At 51.0% G+C, this 25,894-nt stretch overlaps 1 protein-coding gene across 1 annotated transcript; it reads left to right on the top strand.

The window, feature by feature from the left end:
- Positions 1 to 889: 889 nt before the first annotated feature.
- LOC133346883 (neuroendocrine convertase 2-like) lies at positions 890 to 21,967 on the top strand. Its single transcript, XM_061558712.1, has 8 exons — positions 890 to 1,549; positions 7,397 to 7,501; positions 12,713 to 12,826; positions 13,935 to 14,043; positions 14,166 to 14,203; positions 17,062 to 17,138; positions 18,531 to 18,619; positions 21,723 to 21,967. The coding sequence occupies exons 1-8, from the start codon at positions 1,367 to 1,369 to the stop codon at positions 21,965 to 21,967; spliced, it is 960 nt and encodes a 319-aa protein (XP_061414696.1). The 5' UTR covers positions 890 to 1,366.
- Positions 21,968 to 25,894: the final 3,927 nt, after the last annotated feature.

Raw genomic sequence — 25,894 nt, 5'->3', positions numbered from 1 at the left:
GGTCCAGAAATGTCTTGCGTTAAACCAATGCTGCCGGAACTATGGAGGTCCAGAAGGCGTTGTGGTGGATGGGATGTGTGAAAATAAAAACACATTTTATTCGTGGAGGAGCAGATAAGGAAAATAATCATATTGTCTGCTTATTTTATATATATGCCATTCTCTCGGCTCTCTCTGTAGAAGAGCTATTTCTCAAAACGTCAGTCTATTATTTATTTTACTGTTACCAGGCAGTGAGAATGATGAACGGGGCGAATGTATTTTTTTCAACGTGTGCGCTTGTGCACTAAAGCCACCAATCTAGCCTTCTGGATTTGTATATGTTATATAAGAGACATAGTCCTAGAGTACAAATGAGTCATCTAAGGGACGTCGCTAACAGAGCGTCATGTTCGAAATGCCTCGGCCGTGTTCTCGGCGCGTGCCGTGCGTTCTGGACGTGGACATCCCCCGTCGATGGCGCGCGCTCGCGGGAAACTCGCCGTGCGAATTAGCCGGGGGACAGCGAGCGCCCCGTTCCGCGCGGCCCCACTCCACTCCACGATTTACGGGCAGCGCTGCCAGCGAGCGGAATCCGCGGGCTGAGCAAGGGGAAGGATATCTCTCCCCCCATCCCTCCCACACCACACCAGCCCGACCGAAGCAAGCCTTTAAATCTCGCGGGACCCCACGAACGCCTTCGTGAGAAATCAGCGAATACGCGAGCTCGTCGTAACTAGGACACCCTGCACTCGCGGTGTTCACTGTGGGGCCGCGCCGCTCCAGAAATCGCTCCTCTCTTCTGGGCCACCTCCGCATGACGGGGCCGCTACACAGCGCTCTTAGATTAATAATAGCAACAACAACAACAATAGGCCATCGCAACTCCCCCCCCCCCCCCTCCCACAAGGCAGTGTGCGCGCCGCGGTAGAGTTGAGCGCTGCTGCTCGCGTGTGCGCCCACTCCAGCGGGGGTGGCGGCGGTGCGCGGGAGGGTTTATAGGACGGCTGAGTGACGCGCGGTGACGCGGCTCCCCTGCTTGCGGCTCGCGGCGCAAACCTTCATGAATTATACAGATGATCCGTCCCGTCGGCCGCGACGATCCGCTCCGCGTTAGCGCCCAGAAGCAAACAGCCGGCGAGCCGGCCGCTCGTATTTATACTCCTCGCGCCGCTCCCCTCCGCGCAGACATGCCGACTGGGAGGGGCGACCCGCGCAAGCCGCGCTCATAAGCGGCCCTACACTTTAGCCGAGACGTTGCCCAGCGATGTGTTGTTACTGAATGCTTAGGGAGTAGTGTCGCTGCTACTGCTGCTGTTGCTGCTGCTGCTGTTATTAGTAGCAGTAGTGGAGTGCGCTCGACTAGAGTAGGAGCCACAGAGGCGTAATGCGGTTGAGAAGCGCGTGCAACGGTGGGGTGACCCTTCTCGCGTTGCTGCCGCTGACAGCTTTGGCTCTCGTGAGCGGCGACCCGCTCTTCACGAACCATTTTCTGGTGCAGCTGCATCAGGGAGACCTCGGCGTTGCTGGGCAAGTGGCGCGGGACCGCGGCTTCATCAACCATGGCCAGGTACTTCCAGCACATCGCACGGGCGCTTCGCGACCGGCGCTCCCGACACGCGCGCGGACGCTAATAGATTCCCGCCGTGCGCCGCAGAGCCGCGCGGATCGCTCGAGCATTGCTCGCGTTACTTTGCTCGTAGTGCGATCGCCTTTGAAATTGTAACTTTTTTTGGTTATTTATCCGCTCACGATGTCTTCGTGCGCGGCACCGCGTTGCTGTCGGGGCGCGAGGCAGTCGCCCAGCGCCGCACACTTTCAGCACCACGAGCCCGAGGGACAGCTCCGCTTTACGAGCGGAGTCCATTCGCCTGCGCACCCGTTACAGTCCAGACGCCGATGCAACACGCAGTGTGTGTAATACATACGCGTTGTTCATGCGTTGCTGTGAGTGCGCATACGTGCAAGAGACAATTATTTTCTGTACGGATGGATCCTGAAGGTCAGGTTGCAGCTGTATAGCCCTTCAGCCCAGACTAGCTATTTCACTTACCCGTATCACTCGAGGTGGCATAAATGTAGCGGCTACAATTTCTTTATCTGGCCAAATAACAGTGGATTACGTGATAACCACTTGAAATGAGTGGAGTTATTGAATAATTCACTCTCGTTAGCCGTGTGAATACATCGGTACCGCGAAAGTTGTTCTACCTTTGTCGGTGATGCTAATGCCTGCTGTGGCCCATGGACTTTTACAACAGCCCGGGAGAATCGAGCGAACAGAAGAAGGGAGCGGCGGCGAGTTGTTGGGTGCTTCAATATCATCGGCCGCAATGACCTCCAATTGTCTTGGCGACACGTTGCCGGTCTAAAGCTAGAGCCGTGGTGTTACGACACACGCGCAAGCCCCATGCGCGTGACCGAGTCGGCTGTGCTTTGTGCAAAGCGCTGACCGGCGCACTCTGCACAGGGACGTTCAATAGTGTCGGCTCTCGTGCGCATGTGATGTTATTCAGTCGAGCAGCGGCGTTCATTGAGTGGCGAAATCCACTGTTGTTAAGGAGCGGATACGAGTCTCTAAATGGATCAACCCGCACTATCGCTGCTTATAATTGTCGTGACATTTATAACTCTCATCAAACTTCCCCCCGCAAGGCGCGTCGGCGCGAGCAGTGACCTTAACACCGCGACTACACGAGCGCCGCCTTCATTTTAATTCCAGAGCTGTAAAACCGATAGCTGATGCCCAGGGACGCATGATTAGAATGTTCTGTATTTGATACAAGCTCGCAGTGTGTGTGTGTGACATTATTAAAGTCAAGGCATAATGTAGTCAATGAACATGTTTTCAGGGCGGTCTGTAAACCAAAATAGACGCGTGACTACTTTCCACAGTCATAATGAGGGGGGGGGGGTATACTGGATGTGATCTGCCGGGTGCGGAAATATTTTCCGGATTTCCTGATCCGGACCAGCGCAGCCGAAACGAAGACCCGGCTCCACTGTCGACAGACTGAGTCGCCGGGATTGAGCACGGGGCGTTTTCTGTGCAGCAGTGGCAAGCGCCACCACGTTTTTGTGTGAAGATTGACTACCACCATTTGCCCACCACTCCCTTGCCTCTGCGGTGCTATCATTGCACCTCGCTGACCCGTCGAGAGTCGTTAGCGTGGCGGTGGGAGCTCAGCGGAAACACAGCTCGGGGTTTTCGCACGGCGCGATGTTGGTTCCGCGGGCCGGCGTTTGGAGGACCAAAGTCTTTCAGGATCATCGACGTCCTTAAACGCGCAGTGACCACTCAGTCGGTCATGACTGACGCGACTGCCCGAGTGATGGTGATGCCATCCGTTCCGCCCCCCCCCCGACCCTGGGTTGTATTCTGTGTATCGCGGCGTGATGTTCCCTAGGCGTGCCTCCTGTGGCAAACCCCCAGCGTGGCTCCGATTGTAGGTTGCAGATTTCACGCCAAGAGCATGCGGCTGAATTCCCCACGTTTACTCACATTGTCTACATTTGCGCTCATATTCAAACTGTGCACTGTGTTATATATTCTTGGTTCTTTCGGTAAAGTCACGTATTATTTATTATTGTTTCCCTTCTACGTGACTTTACCGAAAGAACCAAGAATATGAATCCCTGCAGTCACGAAAGCTTTAAATCAAAATGTGCACTGTGTTGTGAAATATATTATAACCCGGTTGTTGTTGTTGTTGTTGTTGTTTTTTACGGAGAAAGGAGACGGTTTTCACGACAACAAAAGGCACATTAGATGGTACATTTTTGTGCTCTGGTCCATGGGCTATTACAATTCCATTATGCAAAAACGATTTACACTGCAAAATATATATACAAGGTGTACAGTGGCTACGAATTGCTAAATGCTTTGGTCTCGTTTTGCCGCAAGGTTAGCCGTGTATATAAATATGATGGCGCACATTTACCATTTTAGTGCAATGGGCGTTGTGCAGGAAGCTGTCCACACGATCTGCCATGGGTTAAACGAGGGTGAGCACTAAGGAAGCAGCAGCCTCTGGCTTCGCGAGGCTCATAAATGCGTATCTGGCTCCGTGGCTATAAATAGGGTTATGATATTGTTGTAAAGTGCCCGAATGTGAGTCGGAAGATTTGGTTGCCACCACACTGAGACGAGGAACAGATTTCCGTGTGGATTACGCTTTGAGCGCGCACTGTATACCGCGCATGCATCGTTGGAGGGGGGGGGGGATGGGGGGGGTTCTTGCGCTTGCTTCGAGACATGCTTCGTGCAGAGGTTAACCGACCTGATTTTAATATTTATAAGGTTTAAGACTGTGAACTTTGAAATCGACACTGTACACGGCATTTTCATTATACGGGGTGTATCTAAGAGATGGACCCAATGTCAAAGCAGTATATTTCACGATGGCAACATGTTATAATTACACAAAAAGTTACAAATGGTTTAATGACTTATCAAGTTTTACTAGCCATTTTATAAATGCTCTATGTGCCCTCCACCTGCTGTACGGACAACATCGAGACGATAGTTGAATTCGTCCCAAACGCCTTTCAAAGTGTCTTCCCATTGAAGTCACCGCTGCCGTGATTCTGTTTTTGAGGTCATCCAGATTAGTCGCTAATGGTGGCACAAAACACGGTCTTTGACATATCCCCACAAGAAAAAGTCGCAGGGTGTGATGATGTCTGGGGATCTTGGGGGCCAAGAGTGTAGTGCCTAGTCTTGGGGTCCCTTGCGACCTATCCAACGTTGAGGCAGTGTGTCGAATGACTGAGCCTAGGGGCTGTTTGTGCGCTGGGAGAGGCATCGAGCGGTAATCAATTGAAACTCTATGCCCCGCCCTTTCAAGTGGTAAGAGTTTCATTCATGGGCGGTTCGTGGTTGCAAAGATATGGCAATTTCAAAACGGGCCCATCTTTTTAAACACCCTGTAGCTTAAAAGTATGCCAAGATCCATGCATTAAACAAATCAAACATCTTGGCATATTGTTTAACCTTTCCATATCTTGGTCCCAACAAGAAGGCCACAAAGAGCGCCCATGAGTTCATATTCACTCCCGATGTCAAAGGTCACATCCTTAAATCCTTGCAATGCGTGATCGATGCACCCCCATCCCCTGTCCCAGCCCCCCCCCCCCCCCGCCCCTCCCGGTAGTGGCTGCGTCTTCTAGTTGATTAGTCTCCGATGTGCGACTTATGTCATCAGCGCCGGACAGATGAAAGTGACTTCATCTTTGATGAACCTCTATTACTCCAACCTCCAATGCTGCTTATCATCCTGGAGCCGCAAGAGAGGGAAAACTGTGTTACCTGATTTGGTGCGAGATCGATGTCTGCATTTACCTCCTCCACCGAAGCCACGGGGCTCGCGCAGTCACGCGCGGCCAAGCGCCGGCCGCGGAGACTTTGACTCGGAGACGCCGGCCAATTGAGGGCGGCCGCAATCGTTTGACTCGTCGGCGTTCCTGACCCCCCCACCACCCACCACCCCCCGGAGGACACCTCGTGACGTGCCAGCAGGCCGTGGAATTCGGACGGTGGATGCTCGCTCGGTGATTTTAACAATCGCTCAAGAGCTGAGACGTCTCCCTTCGGTGGACACGTTCTTCATCTTTTCGCTTGATATTCACGGAAGTCAACTGCAAGTGGGCATTTTTTACACGAACAAAGCGATACATTTTCAAACAATTACGCCTTACAATATGTACCATGCCGCAATGCATCACACAAAGGATATTTCTATTTCAGTGAGGCTAATACCACTCAGGGTTTTTTTCCCCCCTTCCACATAGCGGTGAAATGAATATGTGCTGCTTCATTACGCCAGCTGATTCAATTTGCCCAGACTATGGAGGCCCTTCCTCTCAAAGAGCGACACAATGTTATCGGCCAGCGCCTCCACGCAGCAGATGACTCAGTGATGTAATCCGGTCGCACGGAATCAGACTCGGGTTTTGTCTAAAGCTTGACCGGAGAGTCATTGTTTATAATAATAATATTGATGATTGTAATTTTATTTAATCTAGCATAATTCAAGGAAATTGCAACTCAGATCGTTGTCGAAGTTTGTAACGGGCCTAGAATTTTAACACCGAGGTTCGCGAGAACCACCGACGCCAAGGATTGCCCAAGTTCTGTGGTCCATAATTGGGATGTATGGCCAACTCTAATTGGTAAGACATCGCACTACCTAGGCACATAGCGTATCGACGACCGATTTCTATATTTTGATGGGAATAGACTGGCGTTGCTAGTTTATATTCAAAACATTGGCATTTACTGGGCCATACACCCAGAGCTGCGTTGGCTAAATGTATGGCTGTCCTCGTATTTCTTTTTCCTAAATCTGGGAAATAAAAAAATCACCCGCAAAGTAAATAATGGCGCATCAGATAAAGCAATTGATTTGAAACAGAGGACGTGCCGTGTAGCGTGTCTGTGTGTGTGCGTTAGGGTAAATGTTGGTGTGTGCGTACTTGATTGAAGCGGTAGTGTAGCGGTTAGCACGAACCCGGCGATCCGAGTTCGATTCCCACTCACGGCCAACACCAGTGACGATTATCTGAACCAGTACCTGGTGCGGTGTATACACATCGCCACCGGGGGGACAAAGGCGGCCGGCGTTGTGTTGGCAACCCATCCCCTCGTGTGCCTTGCCGGACATCATAGATACTTGCTAATAGCACTTACCCCAACAGTTTGTTAAGGCTATACGGGGAATATTTGTCTCTGTGGTTGGGAGATCGTCATGTACTGTGCCATGGTGTGCACGCGTTTGTCATGGTGTGGTTGACCTCGTGTTTGCATCATGGTGCATTGGTAAGTGTCATGATGTTCGTGTGAGTGTGTGAATTACTGTGGGGAGCGGTAGTGTTACGGTTAGCGCGCTGCGCTAGGAACCTGTGACCGGGGTTCGACAGCACTTGCCCCAGCAGTCTGTTAATGATATATGTGGGATCTTTGTCTTTGTGTGATGTAAGCAATTTTATTTTTGTTGTTGTTGGTACACACACAGTGCCACTGGTATTGTTGGCGAAATTTTCTATCGCTGAAAAGAATCCTGCAAATCACTCAAATGGGATTACACATGACAACATAGTCCCTCTATGGCGATAACGTGGCAGCACCCTCCTGAAAGAGATCATCGTGACGAAGCGTCTGTCACCGCGTGCACACGAGTAGCACGGCTGGCTACGTACGGTGCGAAAGAAGTTCAACATACACACATTTCCGGTGTGTCCGCGTGGGAGCGTCGTGCTATGTGTGTGTGTGACTGCGTACTATGTGTGTGTGTGTGACTGCGTGCTATGTGTGTGTGTGAGACTGCGTGCTATGTGTGTGTGTAAGCATCACGGTTTGCATGCGGGACCGCTACGAGTCTGACGCCCTCATCAAACTCTCCCCCACCCCCTTCCCCAGCTCCACTTTGCTCAGGACCTCTTCCACTTCTCCCACCCCGCGGCGGCGCGGGCGAGGAGGCGGCGCAGCCTCTCTCACCACCTCCGCCTCGAGAGGGACCCCAGGGTAAGACGCACAGGGAGCCAGAGTGACACGCGGAGGAATTGCACAGCCGGCAGGCGTTCATTACCGAGGCTTCGCTGTTTGTTTGTCTGCGTGCTGGGCTCCCATTATTCAGCCAAAAGGTGACGCGTGTTCGTCCCAGCGTGCCCGCAGGGCGGGCTATGAGCGCATTTACAGCTGACTCGAGGAGGTATTTTGCACATGTGCACAATTTCATCTTTCATCGCATCAATTTGCCGCCTTAAGCAGTCGTGGCCACCGATGATAACTGGAGCGACGGCGAATGAATCGAGGCAGTCGATGGGAGTTTGTTTTGCACACCGAGATGTCGGCAGGGACAGCGCGACCTGGCTGGCAGCATGTCACCACTACGTGTGATCCACCATGCGCTCACCCCCTACCGATCTAACGCCTCTCATTCTCACTTTACTCTCCTCCGTCGACTCACCCCTGCATATCTCTCATCGAAATCTTCCCCTCGCACTCACCCCGAACAAGCTCTTCCATCTCGACTCACTCTATTTGCCTACACGTGTGATCTCAGCTCCAAGAACCGAGCGCTTCCGTCAACCTCCTCGGTAAAACTTCCACGAAATCGCACGTCAACTCCTGCTCAGCTGCTGCGATTGTGGCCTGGAGATATCACACCCTCGGCCAACCGTGGCTTGCCAAATCTCTACTTTGTGTGTGTTTAGTTTGTGGTCTTTCCCCCGCACCTTCGATTAGCACGGTTGGCTACGTACGGTGCGAAAGAAGTTCAACATGCATACCCCCTGTTCGAATCTAGGTCCAAGGCCTTCCGCTTTTCCTCTGCCGATGACTATTTATTTTACTCAATTGCATCTTACATTACGAATGTACATCCCGCTATTGTAGCACAACCTCTTGAGATGCAGTTAAATTTATGTTACAACTCTAAACTTCAATTATAACCGTGTCCTCGGTCACACCGCTACCAAAGAAAGCCACGTTACAGCTCATGGCAGAAGGAACGCCACATTGAGGCCAAGATGTATTTGAAATGACATCGTATCGTACAATGGGTTTTTTGTGATCGTTTTTTTTTCCATCTGGGTAACAAATTAAGTGAGTCCGTCTCTGAAGCGAGTGAAAATAGCCTCAATTTGCACGCTTCAGGAACACCGTCGCTCTGCTGTGAACGATGCCTCCCTGCCAGCTGGGGCGGTGGTGGTGGAGGGGGGGGGGCACGGCGGTGCCAGGCCCTGGCTCGGTCGTAATGTGAGCCAGTCACGGGGTGACGGTGCGGGGAGGTGCAATTGGCGTGCGCCCACGTTCCTTGCCGAGTTCGTGGTGGCAAGGTACAGGAATTGCTTTTTTTTTGTGAACGGCGTTTTTTGATGCGTCGCTTCATAATCAAACCCCCCCCCCCGCCCCCCCCCCCCGGGCATGAGCCCGATTTCAACTGCTCTCGTGACGCCCGGCAGATTTGAGCCTGAATAGCGCTTAAGATGGGCGACCGTCTGGAATATTCCAGACGGTGTCCGCTGCCGTGCGGGATACGTCGCAGCAAGAAACCACCGTTGCGCCGCCACCATGCGCCGATGTCTTCTTACGCTGCCCACCTTCAACAACCCTGAGCGGTGTGGTGGATGGAGAATGATTAGATATCCCCTCCCGTGGAAACCCGCACGGTGTGGGTGCTAGGCATGAATCGCATAGCGGAAATTCAGACCGAAAAAGGCCGTGAGCGCGTGCATTTCGTTGCGGTTGAGCTGATTTTGCCGTTCTGCGGTGACTTTCCTAAACCGTGAAGACTCCCGTACTTCCATGGAGGGGCCCGGTGCGTTTGTTTCATGCTCGACGTAACCCTGCGACGTGTGTCCCGTGTGTTTTGTGCGCTCGCTTTGAGAATTGCCGATGGGACTCCATTGTTTCCAATTACCAAAGATAACCCGTTACGTATTTTTTAGCGATAATCAGGACTTGGGTAGTCCTTCATCCAGCAATGGATTAGATAGGTCACGGCTGATGATGATAAAGTATTGTATTAGAATTATATTTTTTTGATTTAAAGCTTTCGTGACTGCAGGGATTCATATTCTTGGTTCTTTCGGTAAAGTCACGTAGAAGGGAAATAATAAAATAATACTAATATTAAACAATAAAACAATAAACATTCTCACGACGTTTCGACTGCAACACAAGCAATCATCACTGATGATCACTGATGATAATTGCTTGTGTTGCAGTCGAAACGTCGTGAGAATTTTTGTTTAATATTTGTATTATTTTATTATTTCCCTTCTACGTGACTTTACCGAAAAAACCAAGAATATAATTATATCTGTTAAAAAAAACCCACATGTACCTTCTTATTTGCTCATTGTTCCTCTGCGTGTGAAGCCGCCGTCCAACATCTTGTTTGATTATATCTGGGCTTTTTTTTCTTTCACCCGCATCATTATATAAAGAGTATTCCTGGACGTATTATTGGGACAGTGTTCGCGGTCATCACAAATGCATCCCAGCTGTGGAGAAGGAAAATCGGCTGCTCGCCTTCTGCAAATTGTTTTCACAACAAAGATCCCCTGTCGAGTCTTTCACTGACTGTTGGGGCGAGTGCTGCTAGCGAGCGAACTACGAAGGCCGGACACAACACGCGAGGGGGTGGTGTGGGCCAAGCACCACACCCGGCCGCCTTTGTCTCCCCCAGTGACGATGTTTACACACCGCACTGGATATTCATTTGAGGCTCAGTCGACCTAACGAAGATGTCCAAGACCGGTTCAGATACTGTATTCGCCGCAGTTAATGGCCATGCGCGGGAATTGGAACAAAAATCGTGTCAGTTGCGTCGGTTTTCGTATCTCAGTGCGTTCACCACTGCTCCCACCGCTCCAAAGACACACACAGAGACACGCACGCGCACGCACGCACGCGCGCACGCGGTGTTGCCTTTGCCGTGCTGATCGAGCCTGAGCTGCATTATTAATGAAGGATAATTTGAGAGAGTTCCTAGCGGGGTGAGAGATTGGGGGCCTGCGTTAAAATTCACTACACCGCATGCGTTCACATCATCGTGAAGATGCAACGAGAACTCGCTCTGGGCTCGCCGTGCCTGTCCTACGCTCATTATGGGGGGGGGGGGGGGGGGGGATTTGGAGCTGCAGCTTTGTAAGATTCGAGAAAGCTAAATATGAAAATGAATAAACGGCTTCGTTGAACCATCGAGGCTCAAGAGCAGCTGCAGGAGGCCTGGGCACGTGGAGGACTGTGGATTTTGGGCATCGCGGACTGAATAATTTATCAGAGACTGTACACTGAATCATTTAAGCGCGCGCTGTGTGTAGCGTGATAGTGTACAGGACGGGCATTGCCTGCTTCTGTTTTGTTTCGCCAATCTCCAAAGCTCGCTCTGCTCAGCTCTAATACGCTGTGCCCAGCGGCTTAAGTAGCAGCATTCAATAGCTACCTTGCCTCCTCCGCACGCAATTATCACCATTCCAGGTGTCGTCAATTCCAGGTGGCTTTTTTTATTCAGCTGCAGGACAGTGCTCATCAAGAGGGGACATTTAAGCGAGTTGATAGTTGATAGCGAAACGTGTATTTCTTATCTTGACATTGCCATTGTTGGCTATAACACACAGTGACTAAGCCAGTTGCGGTGGATATGAAGAATATTTCATTATCCGTCCGTGGACACATTTCATTTTGGATTTAGTCAGGGCCAGCCTCGACGGGAATGGCATCCTGAGTGAACACAACTTTATTGGCACGTGTAAGTAAACTGCTAAGGGGCTCTCATCGGAGGCGAAGTCAGAGGTGTAGGGGAGGGGGGGAGATCACACACGCAACTTCTATCCCCCCATCACATCTTTGGGGGGCCTGGGCGGCCGCCCTTGCCCAAGCCCCCCACCTCGAAAGCATTTGCGAAATATATTTATTATGCCTCCCGCGACTTTGAACCGACATCGTCAGCCCGTCAACCAGCATTCATTTAACAAAGTGCAGCTTTGCCGTGTTGGAGCTCGGCCAGGCAGGGGGGCGGGCTGTAAAGAGGACATTGCCATGCGTGACAGCTCGCACAGGTGACTGAGGCCACCTGTCCTGCCACTGCGCTTGGCCAGTCGATCGCTGTTCTCCAACACTCGAGGCGTGTGACTTATTAAAGTATAGTTTATTTATTATTTATTTTACTGGGTAAGACCCACTGAGCTGTACAGCTCTTTTTCAGAGGCGACATTGGCCACGAATGATAGCGCAACGAAGTGGCTTATCATGTGCACATTCATAGCAGCCAAATACTCTTAAGCGCCCGTTTCTAAATGTGGAGGGAAAACCCGGAGGACCCGGAAAAAAATCCACACGACCACGGGGAGAGATACATGAAAGCTGAAAGCTCAAAATATACAGCAGGCATCAGGGTCGGGATAGAACCCACGACCTCCTGTGGACCAGGCGAGGTAGTTAACATCTCGCCACCGCGGCGACTCTCGTCAACGTGTAGTTCTGACTTCCCGCGCGTTGTCCAAATCCCCTTCCTTCCCCCCATCGTAGCAAAATATAGCAAGAGAAACAAGATCCTTTAATATGACTGTCATCACAACGATGAACACCGCTGGTGAAGAAGCCACCCATTGACCCGAGGCAATTTGGCCGTTTTGTTTTTTTAAACCCATCTTGATAGTCACGCTCACAATACAATCGCTATATTTTACAATGGCACATTTTTTTGTTCAGTTGCTTAAGACAACTAAATAAAAAGCAAAGTTGGCACATCTATTCACGACGGAGAGGCTTCCGGCCGCCGTGGCAATGCGGAATTTTCACTCCGAGCTTCAACGGGCCGGTAACTGAGACGAGCTCGATTTGAAGCTTTCGTGACTGCAACGATTCCTACTCTTTGTGTTTTTTCGGTAAAGTCACGTAGGTAAAAAAATAAAATTAATAAAAGTATTAATAGAAATAAAAGAAAAAATCACATTTATTCTTTATTAATTTATTTTATTTCTATTATCACTTTTATTAATTTTAATTACATTTTTTACCTACGTGACTTTACCGGAAAAAAACCTAAGAGTACTGAGACGAGCGCCAGTCGTCCGCTGGTTTAATCGGAGACACAGATTAAACCACTGTCGTTGCCATCTCTGCTGCGACCCACAATCGAGGGCGTTTGTCACCGCAGTTGTTCTCACCCCCCCCCCCCCCCCCCCCGCTCGTTGTTCGTCGTGCCGTGGATGCGTGCGGCAGGTGAAGCGCGTGGTGCAGCAGGAGGGATACTCGCGAAACAAGCGCGGATACAAGTCCCTGGACAACTTGAACATCGACATGAACGACCCGCTCTTCAGCAAGCAGTGGTACCTGGTAGGAAGGACCCCCACACCCAGATTGTTACTGCCGCCACCTTGTCTCGGGTCGCCTGGGATTGTTGACATGTTTTTGTTTGAGTCAGCCATCCGGGCTCTTCTGTAAGTCTTCTGCGAAATCTTCTTGGTTCTTTCGGTAAAGTCACGTAGAAGGGAAATAATACAATAATAAAAATAAAACATAATAATGACTTTACCGAAAGAACCAAGAAGATGAATCCCTGCAGTCACGAAAGCTTTAAATAGAAATTCTTCTGCGAAACATTACAATTCCCGGTTGTTAATTTTTTTACGAGTAATTGTTTTCCCCTGCACCTCCGATTAGTATGGTTGGCTACGTACGGCGCGAAAGAAGTTCAACACACATACATACATACATGAGGCGTTTAAAATAAAAAGAGCACGCCACTCAAAGCAACGCGTGTACACGCAGCTCTGCTCTCCTCCAGGATTGTGACATATTCTTCCCATTACATCTGTTCTGCTTCGTACCTCAAGAGGTGGCAACCTTCGTCACTATACATGGGCTTCATTTGCTAATGGTCCCGGATTAATGTTACTTTGCGTGCGTTTCGCAACCTGAGGCTAAAATGCAAAGTGAACGCTAAAAGCACTGCACTTAGGGGCTAAAGAGGCGCTTTCTGACGCAATGAAACAACGCCGTCCCATTTGTCCGCCATCACGTGTGCTCCTCGGCACCCGCAGCTCTTCCAACGATGACAATTAGCAAGTCTGTGACAAATCGTTAAATAACGCGATACGTGACAAAATCGATACGTGACAAATTCGTTGCGCCTCTCTGCGCGGACGAGTGGTGGATGTCCATCCCGTGGAAAATGCGCTCTAAGCAGAAGTCGTGCACCTGTGAGCTCTTAAGCGGACACGCATTTCCTCAAGTGTTCCATGATGCCGCACCGTGTTCACAGTCCTGGTGGATACGTCTCTTGTGTCTCTGTTGCGCTGTCGCTCTCCTGTGCCTCCTTATTACCCCCCCACCCCCCCACCACCATCCCCCTCCTCATGCCCCATATTCACGGTCCCCCCCTGTCGCCCCCCACCCTCGCACACCCCCTCCCCCTCCCCACGTCTGCCTCTCGATGTCCTAGATAAACACGGGGCAGGCAGATGGGAAACCTGGACTGGATCTGAACGTGGTGGAGGCTTGGGAACTCGGCTACACGGGCAAAGGAGTGACCATCGCCATCATGGATGACGGTGGGTCCGTTTTGTGTTTGTTCAAAACAAAACACAGGGCCACGTTTTACAAAGGTGTTCTATTGTGAACGCTGCTGGTCTTTGTTGTGTTACACCGCTGATGTTTTGTGCATCGACCGCAGGTATCGACTACCTTCACCCGGACCTTGCCGCCAACTACGTGAGTCAACGCACACTCGCTCACTGCCGTCGACGCGCCGAATCGCGAGCGGCGTTGGCGCGCGTAACGCCCAGCGAACGGTGCTGCTGAGCTGTGTGAGATCTGATGAAGTGGTGCACGCTCAGGGCGATTTGATCATAGCCTCAACAGGGTCTGTGGACGGTTTATTTTACGTAATATATATTTTTTATTCGCATCACGATCATTATTTTGCTGAGTTATGCGTACTCCTGTGTGCAACGCGCACCTGGATGTGTCACCACCTAACGAGAAGCTGCAAGGCAAAGGACAAGCGGAGTGGGGAGTGAATGCAGTGGTTGTGACACCACACCACCGGTTACTGAGATTCACAGCAAAGTTAGCCGCTGTGGCATCAAAGACGATGTCATGGCGCCATTGATCCTCCGTTGTACAAACTGCAGCGCACATTGGAGGTTGACATCCGACACGGTGACTTCCTTGCTCAATATTTTGGGGAACACCGCTGTAGGCTGGCTTAAAACGTGATCTATCGGCGTAAGGCACTCCCTCTAGAGATACATGATACGCGCATCCATAATCCTATATTATCGCGCCCTATATTCCTATAATGCTAGCACAAGTTTATAGGAATATAGGGCACAAGGACAAACATGATGCGATACGGATGTGGCACGTCATATATGATTCGCAGAGCAGCATCAAGGATTGTTCCAGCTGAGATGCAGCATTCACCACGGCACCTGCAGTAGGGCTGAACGATTAATCGATTTAAAATCGAAATCGCAACTTGAAACAATGTGATTAGCAAATCGCAAAGGCTGCAATTTTTTACAATTTGAAAAGTCAAATTACTTTCTTATTGTAATTTATTTATTATTTATTATTATAACTTGATTTATTTAACTTTACAATTGTTCTATGTTTGAGTGTTCTATTTCATTTTAAAAACATTTCTAAATACCTGTTGGACGCAATTAATATATTTTAAGTTCTCATCCATGCATTGGAATAGATAGAGCAGTTCATATTTTGATGGTATCATGTGGTAATGCTCCATCACATGTTTTAAATCTATTACACAGTGAATATTGAACTGAAGCTTGACTTTAAAAATATTTAATCGCAAATAAAATCGCAATATCTGTCAAAAAAATCGCAATGAGATATTATCCCCAAGTCGTTCAACCCTCACCTACAGTCAGCCCTCGAAGCTCCCTCGCCATCAACCAGGAGCATGGTCAAGAAGACGCTTTGAATGGTTAAGTGGGGAGGGGGACACAGACTACGAGTTAGGCGCACACAGGAACAACACAAGCTGAAGTGGCTCATGAATTCTGCCCGCTTACATTGTGCAAGGTTTACGCTGGTGGTCGCCCGAAAGGCTTGTTCGACATCGAGTGGCTTAGCTTTGTAATGGTTAACTAATGCGGGACGATGTGCAACATTGTTCCCGGCCTGCAGCAGCAATAAAAAAATATATATAAATGAGCAGGTAGTAAAAGTGTAGCGAGCGGAGTGTGCACTTAACCGGGCTGACAGTGTGAATGGAATGGATTTGTAATGCACTTGCAATGAAAGTCTGCGTGTGACAATCCCCGCCTTGTTTAACGCATCACGTAGAATTAGGATTCTGCAACAAAAAAAATGGATTTTGTTGAAAAGTGAAATCGCTGTAATTGTCGCTTTTGTTTAGTTTTGCTCAGCCCTGCATTAAAACTTGAAACTGGGGGTAATGGCAATAATGTGATTGAATAAGAACGTGCGTATTCGTGGCAAAAGGGTGGCATTTCAACAGTGAAACACATTGCTAAATTGCATTACAAATAAGTGCCGTAACAAACTGTGTACATGCCTATGCTTTTTGTCTTTGTATTAACGTTCAATCTGGAATGGTATTTATATTTTTTATATCTCAAATGAGTACCTGGTGCGGTGGTGTGTAAACATTGGCCACTAGGGAGACAAAGGCGGTCGGACGTGCTGCTGGCCACCCACCCCCTCGTGTGCCGTGCAGGCCTTCATAGGTGCTCGCTAACAGCACTTGCCCCAACAGCCTGCTAAGGCTACACGGGGGATCTTAGTCTTCATAAATGGCAATAGTATAAGCGACGTGATAGGCCACATTTTGAGATATGCGAATGTCACCCCAAACTTTACTTAATAGAAGAAGAAAAACCTCTGACAATGCAGTACATACTATGACTCAAAATAATCATAAGCGGCATTGTCGAGAATAGATGATAAAATAGAAAAGCGGACAATGCGACTCCATATTCCCGTCTCTCCACGATAATAATAAAAAAAGTATTTCACAATCCATGGCCTGCACGGGGACATCCGCACTCACGGAAGTACAATACTCACAGAAGGCCGTGCTGATGATGGGTTGTGGAAGAAACGCATTACTTTATGTCAAGTAGACGGATGCATCGAGACGATATATTGTACGCTTATTTATTTCATTACCTACTATGGCATCACTGCTTGGCCGGTGCCAAGGTCTTGGAAGCAAGGACGAGGCGACTCAGAAGAGGAGTGGGTGGGGAGAGTCGTATTACTTCTCATCACCGGCGCAGAGCCCCGAGTCTCCACCACCAGCCCCCTCCAAAGGGTGATCCTGTAAACAGCAATGAACCAAACCTAATGAACAAAAAGCGGAGTGAATCTACGCATTCGTGCCGAATAATCCCATCTCGCGGTGCGTCGAGAGGCGAAAGACGCCGAGATTTACGTTCACGCCGCGATCCAATTAGACCCTCCGACGGAGGGCTCGCGTAAAACAAAACGCCACTTTGAACAGATTAATTCTGCCGGCGTTGGTTATAACAGGCGAGGCGACGGGTAAGTTAATCAATCCGTGTTTGCTCTGCTCGCAGCATGCCGAGGCCAGCTACGACTTCAGCAGCAACGATCCCTTTCCGTACCCACGCTACACCGACGACTGGTTCAACAGGTAACGCGCGCACGTGGGACGGTGCGCGCAGTGTCCCCCGCGGGGTAAGAGAGAATTATGAATCGAGATTTGAAGTTTTCGTGACTGCAGGAGTCCATGCTCTTTGGTCCTTTCGGTAAAGTCACGTAGGTATACAATAAATTAAATCACGACGTTTCGATTGCACCTGACGATGATTGCTTGTCGTGATTTAATTTATTTTATTTTATACCTACGTGACTTTACCGAAAGAACCAATGAGACTGCCACAGTTGGCTTCGTCATTTGTAAGGGTCCAGAATTGCGATCTCGATTCGGGGTCAATTCAGACGCTCATTATAATTATGATCGCCGCTCGAGGTTGGATGTAAGTCAGAATATGAACACTGGAGGAATCCGATGAGCTATGAAGCTCTTTTTCACAGATGCCCAGTAGGGGCGGGTGAGAACGTTGCAACAACAAACAGTACAAGAAAGGTAAACAAATCACCCAAACACACAAATAAAACTAAACCATCCCCATTGTCCAAGGCAAAGCTCACTGAGGTATTAACTTATTTTTCAGAAGCGACCTGGCCGCAAATGATAGCTCAACAAAGTGGCCCATCATTAGGACATTTATAGCAGCAAAATAATCTAAATAATCTCAACGCATGTTTCTAAATATGGAGTGGAAACCCGGTGGACCCAGAGAAAAAAATCCACGCGACCACGGGGAGAAACAACGCAAACTCCAAATATACAGCAGGCGTCAGGGTCGGGGTGGATCTTCCGACCTCCTGCATACCAGGCGAGGTAGTTAACATCTCGCCACCGTGACGCCTCGGGGGGGGGGGGGGAAGTCGGCAATAGCTTGTCCAACGGAAAGGTTGACTGCACAAAAGGGATGTTCGCCGTGGGATATCTGGCTCACGGCCACGAGTGGGTTTAAGCTTCTTCCCGGCATGCTCGAGTGAGCAGAGATACGCGCCGACGTCGCCTTGGAGTGGAAATGAAATGAGATGATGTTATTTCCCCCTCAAGCTAGGCTTGCAATGTGCGCTTCGTGTCTGTGTGTGTGCACGTCTGCGCGCGCGCGCGTGCGTGTGATGCGAGGAGCGGTATCACAGTGGTTCGTTCACTGCATTATTAACCCGGCGAACCAAGTTCGATTCCCGTTCACGGCGGGACATCAGCGGCGAAAATATTTGAAATGTCTCTGGGCCCCTCCCACCCCCACCTTCTTAAATGGGTACCTGACGCGGTGTCAAAATCTTGACCACTGAGGAGACTAAGGTGGCCGGGCGTGGTACTGACCACCCACCCTCTCGTGTGACATGCCGGCCTTAATTTGCACTCGTTAACAGCACTTGCCCCAACAGTCTGCTAAAGGCTATACGGTGGGACCTTTGTCTGTGTGTGTGTGTGGAGCAGCCATGGAACCCGCTGTGCGGGGGAAGTTTCTGCAGTCGCCAACAACAACGTGTGTGGAGTGGGAGTCGCGTACAACTCGCGCGTGGCAGGTACGCGAGTCACGTGCACAAACAAGAACAAACGATCCCCCCAGGTAGCCTCGACACGGACTGTCGGCTTGCAAGTTGCTGCTCGCGGCCACCGCTTATTGCCAACACGGCGGACGATGTGCGCGGCATGGCCAAGCACCACGCCCAGACGTGACTCAGATAGTTGCCACTGATTGTTGCCCGCTGCCGGCTACGTAATGCGGTGCAGTAATTACGTATGAAACACACCGGCATTGGGCGGCCCACACAGGCATTGCTCGCCGCACCGCTCCCAGTGGCTTGTGAAAGAAGCCTCTCTGGCCCTTTTCTCCATCCACAAGGTAAGAGGTCTCTGTTGTTCAGGGCACACGGGTCCCACACCTTCTCTCCCGCAACGCCCCCGAACTTCGCCTCCCGCTCCCTCTTTTAACCTCTTCCTGGCTCCGTACCTCGTCGCACCCCGTCCCCGTCACTCATCATCCACTCTTTTTTTACGATCAGTGGAAACAAGAAGATGCTCGGTGTAGTCGGCACTTTGCTTCGTTCATCATCCTCTCTAACCATCACCTGGCGTAACCGTCCCACCTGACGGCTCACCCAACCCTCCAGCTACTTTTCCCTTTTGAACGTTCCGGCCAATCCTCTTGCTCTCCGTGCTCTAACCAATCAGAGCGTGGAGTGTTTTCCCCCGCCTTCTTTATTTCTGTGTCCCAGGGATCGTGCGAAACAATCACTACACTTGTACCAGTCATTGTACAAGCCCCGAAGGTCGAAGCGCCTTTTCCAGAGCTGATGACAAAAATCACCCGAATGGGCCCAATCCATCCTGATTGCTAAGTGTGGTTGAGCCCCGGTTAGCAATTGGACGGGAGGCTTCCTAGAAACACCAGGTGGTGTTGCTGATTTGGATTGTGAGGGTAGCCGGGAGCTGGCAGCAAAGCAATTGATTATATAATCCATCTCTTGGGAGGTTTGAGTGTTATTTCCTTATACGTGTGTGGGTTTTCTCCCGTGTGTTCTAGTTTCTATTAACACAGTGCGAGCTTCCCGTGAATAGAATTGGCCAAAATCCAAATGCAGGGCCCTCCTTAGTGGACTCTTGGGACAATATACACGTCCGTGTGTTGCTTGTTTAGGTCACGTGAATAGTTTTGTTATGCTGATGACACCGGGTGTAGCAATTCCGCAGAGCTCCGCACTCACACGTGGGAAAGGCGTTCGATGAAATCCGACTTGATGGCTGGCTCACACCCATCATCCTGCTCGGGTCGATACAATTCGCACCACATTGTTGCGAGCCAGCAGTGCTTATTCTGTGGCGACGTCGGTCCCGGTCAACCGAACGTGGAAATTTCCACCATGACAGGCTTGCTTGCAGAGGTAAACACTGACAAACGCTCATTTGAGGAGGGAGAAACACCTTTGACTCCGTAATGTTACCACCGTCTAAAGCGGGTTTTTATTTATTTTTTGCGTTGCCTGCGGGGAAAAAACGGATGCTAATCACGTACAATAAATTTGCTGTCAGTGCTAAAGAGACGTATTATTGACCCTGTTGCGTTTGATCTCAGTTTGCGTCCACGCGCTCCCCCCTCCCTCCCTCCCAAGATTAGTCCCTTGCTCTCGTCGGCAATGGCAGCGGACCGTGAATTAAATTGCTTGCAGCAAACGCTCGTGTCACCCCCAACCTCGGCTTCCAAATTCATCAGCTCCTTTGACAGCTCGGCGCGGGCGCTTTCCTCCTCCTCCTCCCTCCTCCCCGGCAGAATGACAATGACGTAACCCCGCTCGGACTGCCGAGGCCACGGCACTGCGTGTACCCTGTCAAGGGTCTGCGCTGTTATTCCACGGGGCTTGATTTCTCCACACTTGAGTTCGTGTGATACCCCCCCAACACCCGTCTCCCCTCCCACCCACCCAACCATCAACATCTCGCCAACTCCTCCAACCAATTAATGTAACGGGCGATCGTCGCTAATACGCAACTGTTGCGTTCTGCACGTGCCGTCTGTTCGCGCGGCACGATACGCCAGGGCCGCGGCGGCCGTGGCATAAATCACCATGGCATTAAAACACGACGACGACGACGAATTAAATTAACTGTCAAAAGTGAGGACTGTTCCTTCCCCGGAGTGGCGGAATGGGACGCGCCGCAGTGTGCGGCTGATGCAGCGGTGTGCGGCTGATGCAGCGGTGTGTAGCGTTGTGCGCGTGGCGCGCGTCGCGGGAAGGAGGGCCGGGTAGGGTTGGCGATCGCGGTGGCACGGGCTCTTCCGCTTGGCCGTGCCCGTGCATAATGCACTTCGGCAATGAATAGCGCGGCAAACCCGACGCGTAGAATGGGATTGTGGGTCTCGGGGATGTGGTTTGCCGGAGCACAAATGTACACGAAAACAGCCGGGAGTGAAATTGACGCACGTGCCAGAAATAGCGCACTTAGAGCGATTAAATGCACCGTGGCTCGTGCCTTCCACCCGTACCCGCACGTGTGCGCCATTGGGTGTCGGCGTGCACGTGTGCGTCTGTGTCTGTGCACGTGCGTGTGTGCAGATCTGCATGTAGGTGTACGCCTCCCTAGGTCGACTCAGCCTCAAATGAGTACCTGGTGCGGTGTGTAAGCATTGCCACTAGGGAGACAAAGGCGGTCGGGCGTGGTGCTGGCCACCCACCCCTTCGTGTACCGTTCCGGCCTTCATAGGTGCTTGCTAACAGCACTTGCCCCTACAGTCTGTTAAGGCTATATGGGGGATCTGTATCTTTGTATGTGCGAGCACCTGCTGTTGTGTGCGTGCTGGTGCACGTGTGCCCGTGCGTGCCCGTGCGTGTGTATGCGGTGGCATAGCTATCCAGCGTGCGTGGCGGTGCTACTAATCCCGGGTCAAATGCAAATACTTCTCCAACAATTACAACAGTAGATGTCTCTTAAATAATGAGCATTTACCCCTTCGCGGGCGCTAGCAAGAGGAGGGTAAAGATTTGGCAAGGGGTGCTCCCGTTTCACGCTTTGCACGGGGGGGGCGGTTGGCCAATACCAAGTGCTCTGCGCGCCACCGTGCCTCTACGGCTCCGTGCACGCGCGTGCGCACGTCCGCGTGCGTGATTCGCGCGCGTTCCCGTGTTGCAGGCATCCGCATGCTGGACCAGCCCTTCATGACGGACATCATCGAGGCGTCGGCCATCAGCCACCTGCCCCAGATGATCGACATCTACAGCGCCAGCTGGGGCCCCACGGACGACGGGCGTACTGTGGACGGCCCTCGTGAGCTCACTCTGCAGGCCATGGCCGACGGCGTCAACAAGGTTCGCTCCGGGAGTCGGGCGAAGATGGGCCATGGGGCAGAGCGGCTGTGGGGAGTCGAGAGGGCGTAGTGGGGGGGGGGGGGTCCGTGCGATCGCGAGGTGCTGCGGACGGGAGGCAGCGCTGCAGGATCTGGCGAGTGCGCGCGCCGACGCCTAATTGGGAGGAATTCCGACCGCGAGGCTGCGTTACCCATCCCGCCGACCTGGCTACGCTCGCTTGTTCAGTGTCCGCGTGGCGTGCGAAGGCGCTGTGCACTCCTCTAAAGCTTGGCGCCTGCTCGTTAAGATGACTCCGTTCGCTCGTTAACGCCAGCGCACGTGCCGTTGTGTGCGGGGAGCGGTGGCGCAGCGGTTAGCGCGCTCCACGAATAAATCGGTGACACGAGTTCAATTCCCGCTCACGGCCAACACCTGTGATGAATATTTGAAACGGTCCTGGGCCTCCCCTAGGTCGACTATTAGGAAGACAGAGGTGGCCAGCTTGATGTAGGCCACTTAACCCCTTCGTGTGCCGTGCCGGCCTTCATATGTGCATCGCTAACGGCACTTGCCCCAAAGTCTGTACGGGGGGTCGTTGTCTTCATTCGGCAACAATATCTCATCGCTAGGTCTCCTGGGTGCGTCCCCTCCGCTCTGTCACGAAGAGAACCGCGAGCTCTCTCACCTGTTGGCGTCCCTGCACTTGATAATTGAACTGTAATTATACTTTGCGCTCACATTGTATCCCAATACAAAGATGATGAAAGCCTTCTGAAGAGCGACAATTTTTTTCGTCCACATTCTATAAATAGGAATTAAGCACGTCCATATTTTAAAGAGAAACCCTTAAGTAATGTCCCACCGCAAAGCACGGAACGTAATTGTTCGTGAAATAATTTGACGAAAATATCACGCGATGCCCGTGAGCTCATCGACACACCCCAGACTCATTAAGGCTCCCACGCGGCCCGCTGAACATCATCCCGCTGGGAGGGAGGGGGTTGTCGCCACCACGAAGACACGCTGCTCTCTCACGCGCGCAAACCTCAGAGAGCCGAGGCCGCAGTTCGAATCCGGGGATCCTCGTTGGCCTGGGCCTGATCTCATTTGCCAACGTCGTCCCCGATTCCCCGGCCTCGCGGGTTCTTTACGCTGGGATGTCCGCGAGCATCGCCGACGGGAAAGGGCCGTTTTGCGCCGTCGCTGGACATCTGCTCTCTGCAAAGTTTCCCAAACGACGCGATCCTCGACACGTCGTTGTCGCTGTATCCCTCGGGGTTTGTCCATTGCGCCGTGGACCACGTCTTTCGCTCAAGTCCAGGTTTCCACTTTCGGGGGCATGCGGTTGTGCGTCAAGAGTCAATGGCTTGTGATTCGCTAGGCACGTGTTTATTTCATATTCATATCGGCTGAATTCGGTCATTGTGCTCACAAGTACGTGCACGGAATCACGCGCGTGAGAATCGACACGTTGCAGTTCATTGAAATCTTGTGAAATGATTTGCTGATGTCATTAAGTGAAATTCTAACAAATCGTACGGACGAGACAAAAAGTAATCAGTTCTGAAATCAAAATTGGATTCCCTAATCGTGACAATTCATTGAATTACCAGGATGGTGGAGGGTGGTGTGAATGACGATATGCCCATAACACAGGCTTACCTCTTTGGTTCTTTTGGTAATGTCACGTAGAAAGAAAAGCAAATTAATAATAGAATACGACGTTTCGATTGCAACACAGGCAACCGTGATCAGGCTTGTTTGTCCAATTTCTAGAAATAACGCATTGCTATGAATATGTGTGTGTGTGTACTCGTGTGCCGTAGGGAGCGGTGGCATAGCGGTTTAGCGCAGTGCGAACCCAGTGACCGAGTTCGATTCCCGCTCACGACCAACACCAGTCGCGATTATTTGAACTGGTCATGAGCCTTTCCTAGGTCGACTCAGCCTCAAATGAGTACCTGGTGTGGTGTATAAACATCGAGACAAAGGCGCCCGGCCTTGCTGCTAGCCACCCACCCCCTCCTGTGCCGTGTCGGCCTCCATCGAAGCTCAAAACAGCACTTGCCCCAAAAATCTGTTAAGGCTATACAGGGGATCTTTGTCTTTGTATCTCTGTGCACGACGTGTGTGTACATGTGGGTGTGTTATTGTTTGTGGAGGCACCACGCGCAACTGTTTTATGATATCCATTGCATCGACGAAGGAAATTTCATTACAGATCCATTACGCCTTTGGTTCATTTATCATAGCCATTGATCCCTTCATGGCGAAGGACATTGTCTTGGAGACAGACTCACTCCAATGCACAAGGGAAGTGTGGAATACAAACAGCTCTCTCTGGTTAATACCGTGCGAGCGAAGTGCTATACGTACACCCTGGTTTACATGTACATTATCCAATGTGTATTAAAAAAAGGTAAATATAATGAGGGCTGGGGAGGAGCGGTGGCACAACGGTTAGTGCACTGCGCTCTGAATCCGGCGACCCGAGGTCAAACTCCAGGAGCCACTCCTGGGCCCTGCAACAAGCCCCCCACCGCTCCCACCTTCACCTCCACCAACTCGCATTGACCCAGCATCGTAAAGCCAGGGTCATATACCCCACAGGACCACGACGGCATGGTGAGGCCTTCACCCAGCAATAGATCAACAACGGGGCTGTACAAACAACGAGCGCTTATGAGGGATTCGTGTGAGGCAGTACCGCAAGTAGGTATGTTACATACTCTTTGTTCTTTCGGTAAGTCACGTATGGTATAAATAAATTAAAATCACGACGTTTCTGGCGCATCAGTTGGGACAACCACAGAAATACAAATTCTCTTTTCCCACTTCAGCAATTGTTTCTTGCTGTGGTTGTCCACTGATGACGGATGCTTGTGTTTGCGCCCGAAACGTCGTGATTAAATTTATTTTATTTTATACCTACGTGACTTTACCGAAAACTTCAAATCTAGATTGAAGGTATGTTACATGCCTGTATGGAGGTAGTGACCTCCTCCGTCTGCGCGTGTACATATTCGTTGGGGTGCTCCTGTTGCTTCCTCGTGAAAAAGATGGACCTTGCATAATGTAACAAGCTGAGCCTCAATGAGGTCCCCGTTTGTTCTTGTGGTGTTCTGCTTGCAAGTGCTCTCTAATAGTCAAGGGGGTCAAGAGGTCGTCACACCAAATGGCTGGTGTGGCACCGCCACCTCGCCATCGCTTCTGCTAGAATTCACAGCTGTCGTGTCGTCAGCACGCGGCTTCCAAGGCCTACTCTTACAGGCTCACCACCACCACTGCTTGCTGTTAGATATTCCCTTTGGTTACCGACCCTGTTTGACTTGCCCTCCTCCGTCCTGCAAGTGTGCGTCGCCTCTGGCAACCTCCCCTTTCTGATTACATCTACAAAGGAACTCATCTTATCCGTTTTGACTTGAGGGGCAGTGGGGGGCGCCTACCCCGGATTCCATTATCCGCGAGGATTTCCGCAAATTGACTCCACTTGTCCACACGGAAAAAATTCCTGGACCCTACAGCTCCCACGGATAATGTGAGTCATGGGAAGTAAGCTCTGCTCTACAGATTTTTCTTCCAGCATCTCTGTGCTGAACGTGCATCTCGCTTCAGCGCGGGTTATCGTGGCTTGTGCTGAATAGCTCTACCGATGCTTTTCTCGTAGCTCCGCGTGCGTTTCGGCACGATGCCCCCCCCCCCGTACTTCGCTCCACGTGCCGAGAGCTTTCTTCAATAATTCCTGAAGGAGTTATTCCGCCACGCGGACACGAAACGTCCGGGCATCATGCCGAACACGCGGTGACACGCGAAAGGGGCCGTCCATAAATGGCGTCACGCACCTGAGTGGGGGGGGGTCAGACATTTGTGACGATGTGTGACGAGGGGGGGGGGGGGGTGAGAAATGTGACGTCACATCAAAATGCGCAACTTTAAATAAATATAGAATTGTTATAACAACACTCCTACAACATCAGAGTGCAGCGCCACATTAAATACGCACTACAATGACAATAG

Source organism: Lethenteron reissneri, chromosome 25 (assembly GCF_015708825.2).
Source record: "Lethenteron reissneri isolate LAM-NWPU_2019-01 chromosome 25, ASM1570882v1, whole genome shotgun sequence".
Taxonomy (NCBI): domain Eukaryota; kingdom Metazoa; phylum Chordata; class Hyperoartia; order Petromyzontiformes; family Petromyzontidae; genus Lethenteron; species Lethenteron reissneri.
The sequence above is the reverse complement of the archived record's forward strand: the minus strand, read 5'-3'. Positions and strand labels throughout refer to the sequence as shown.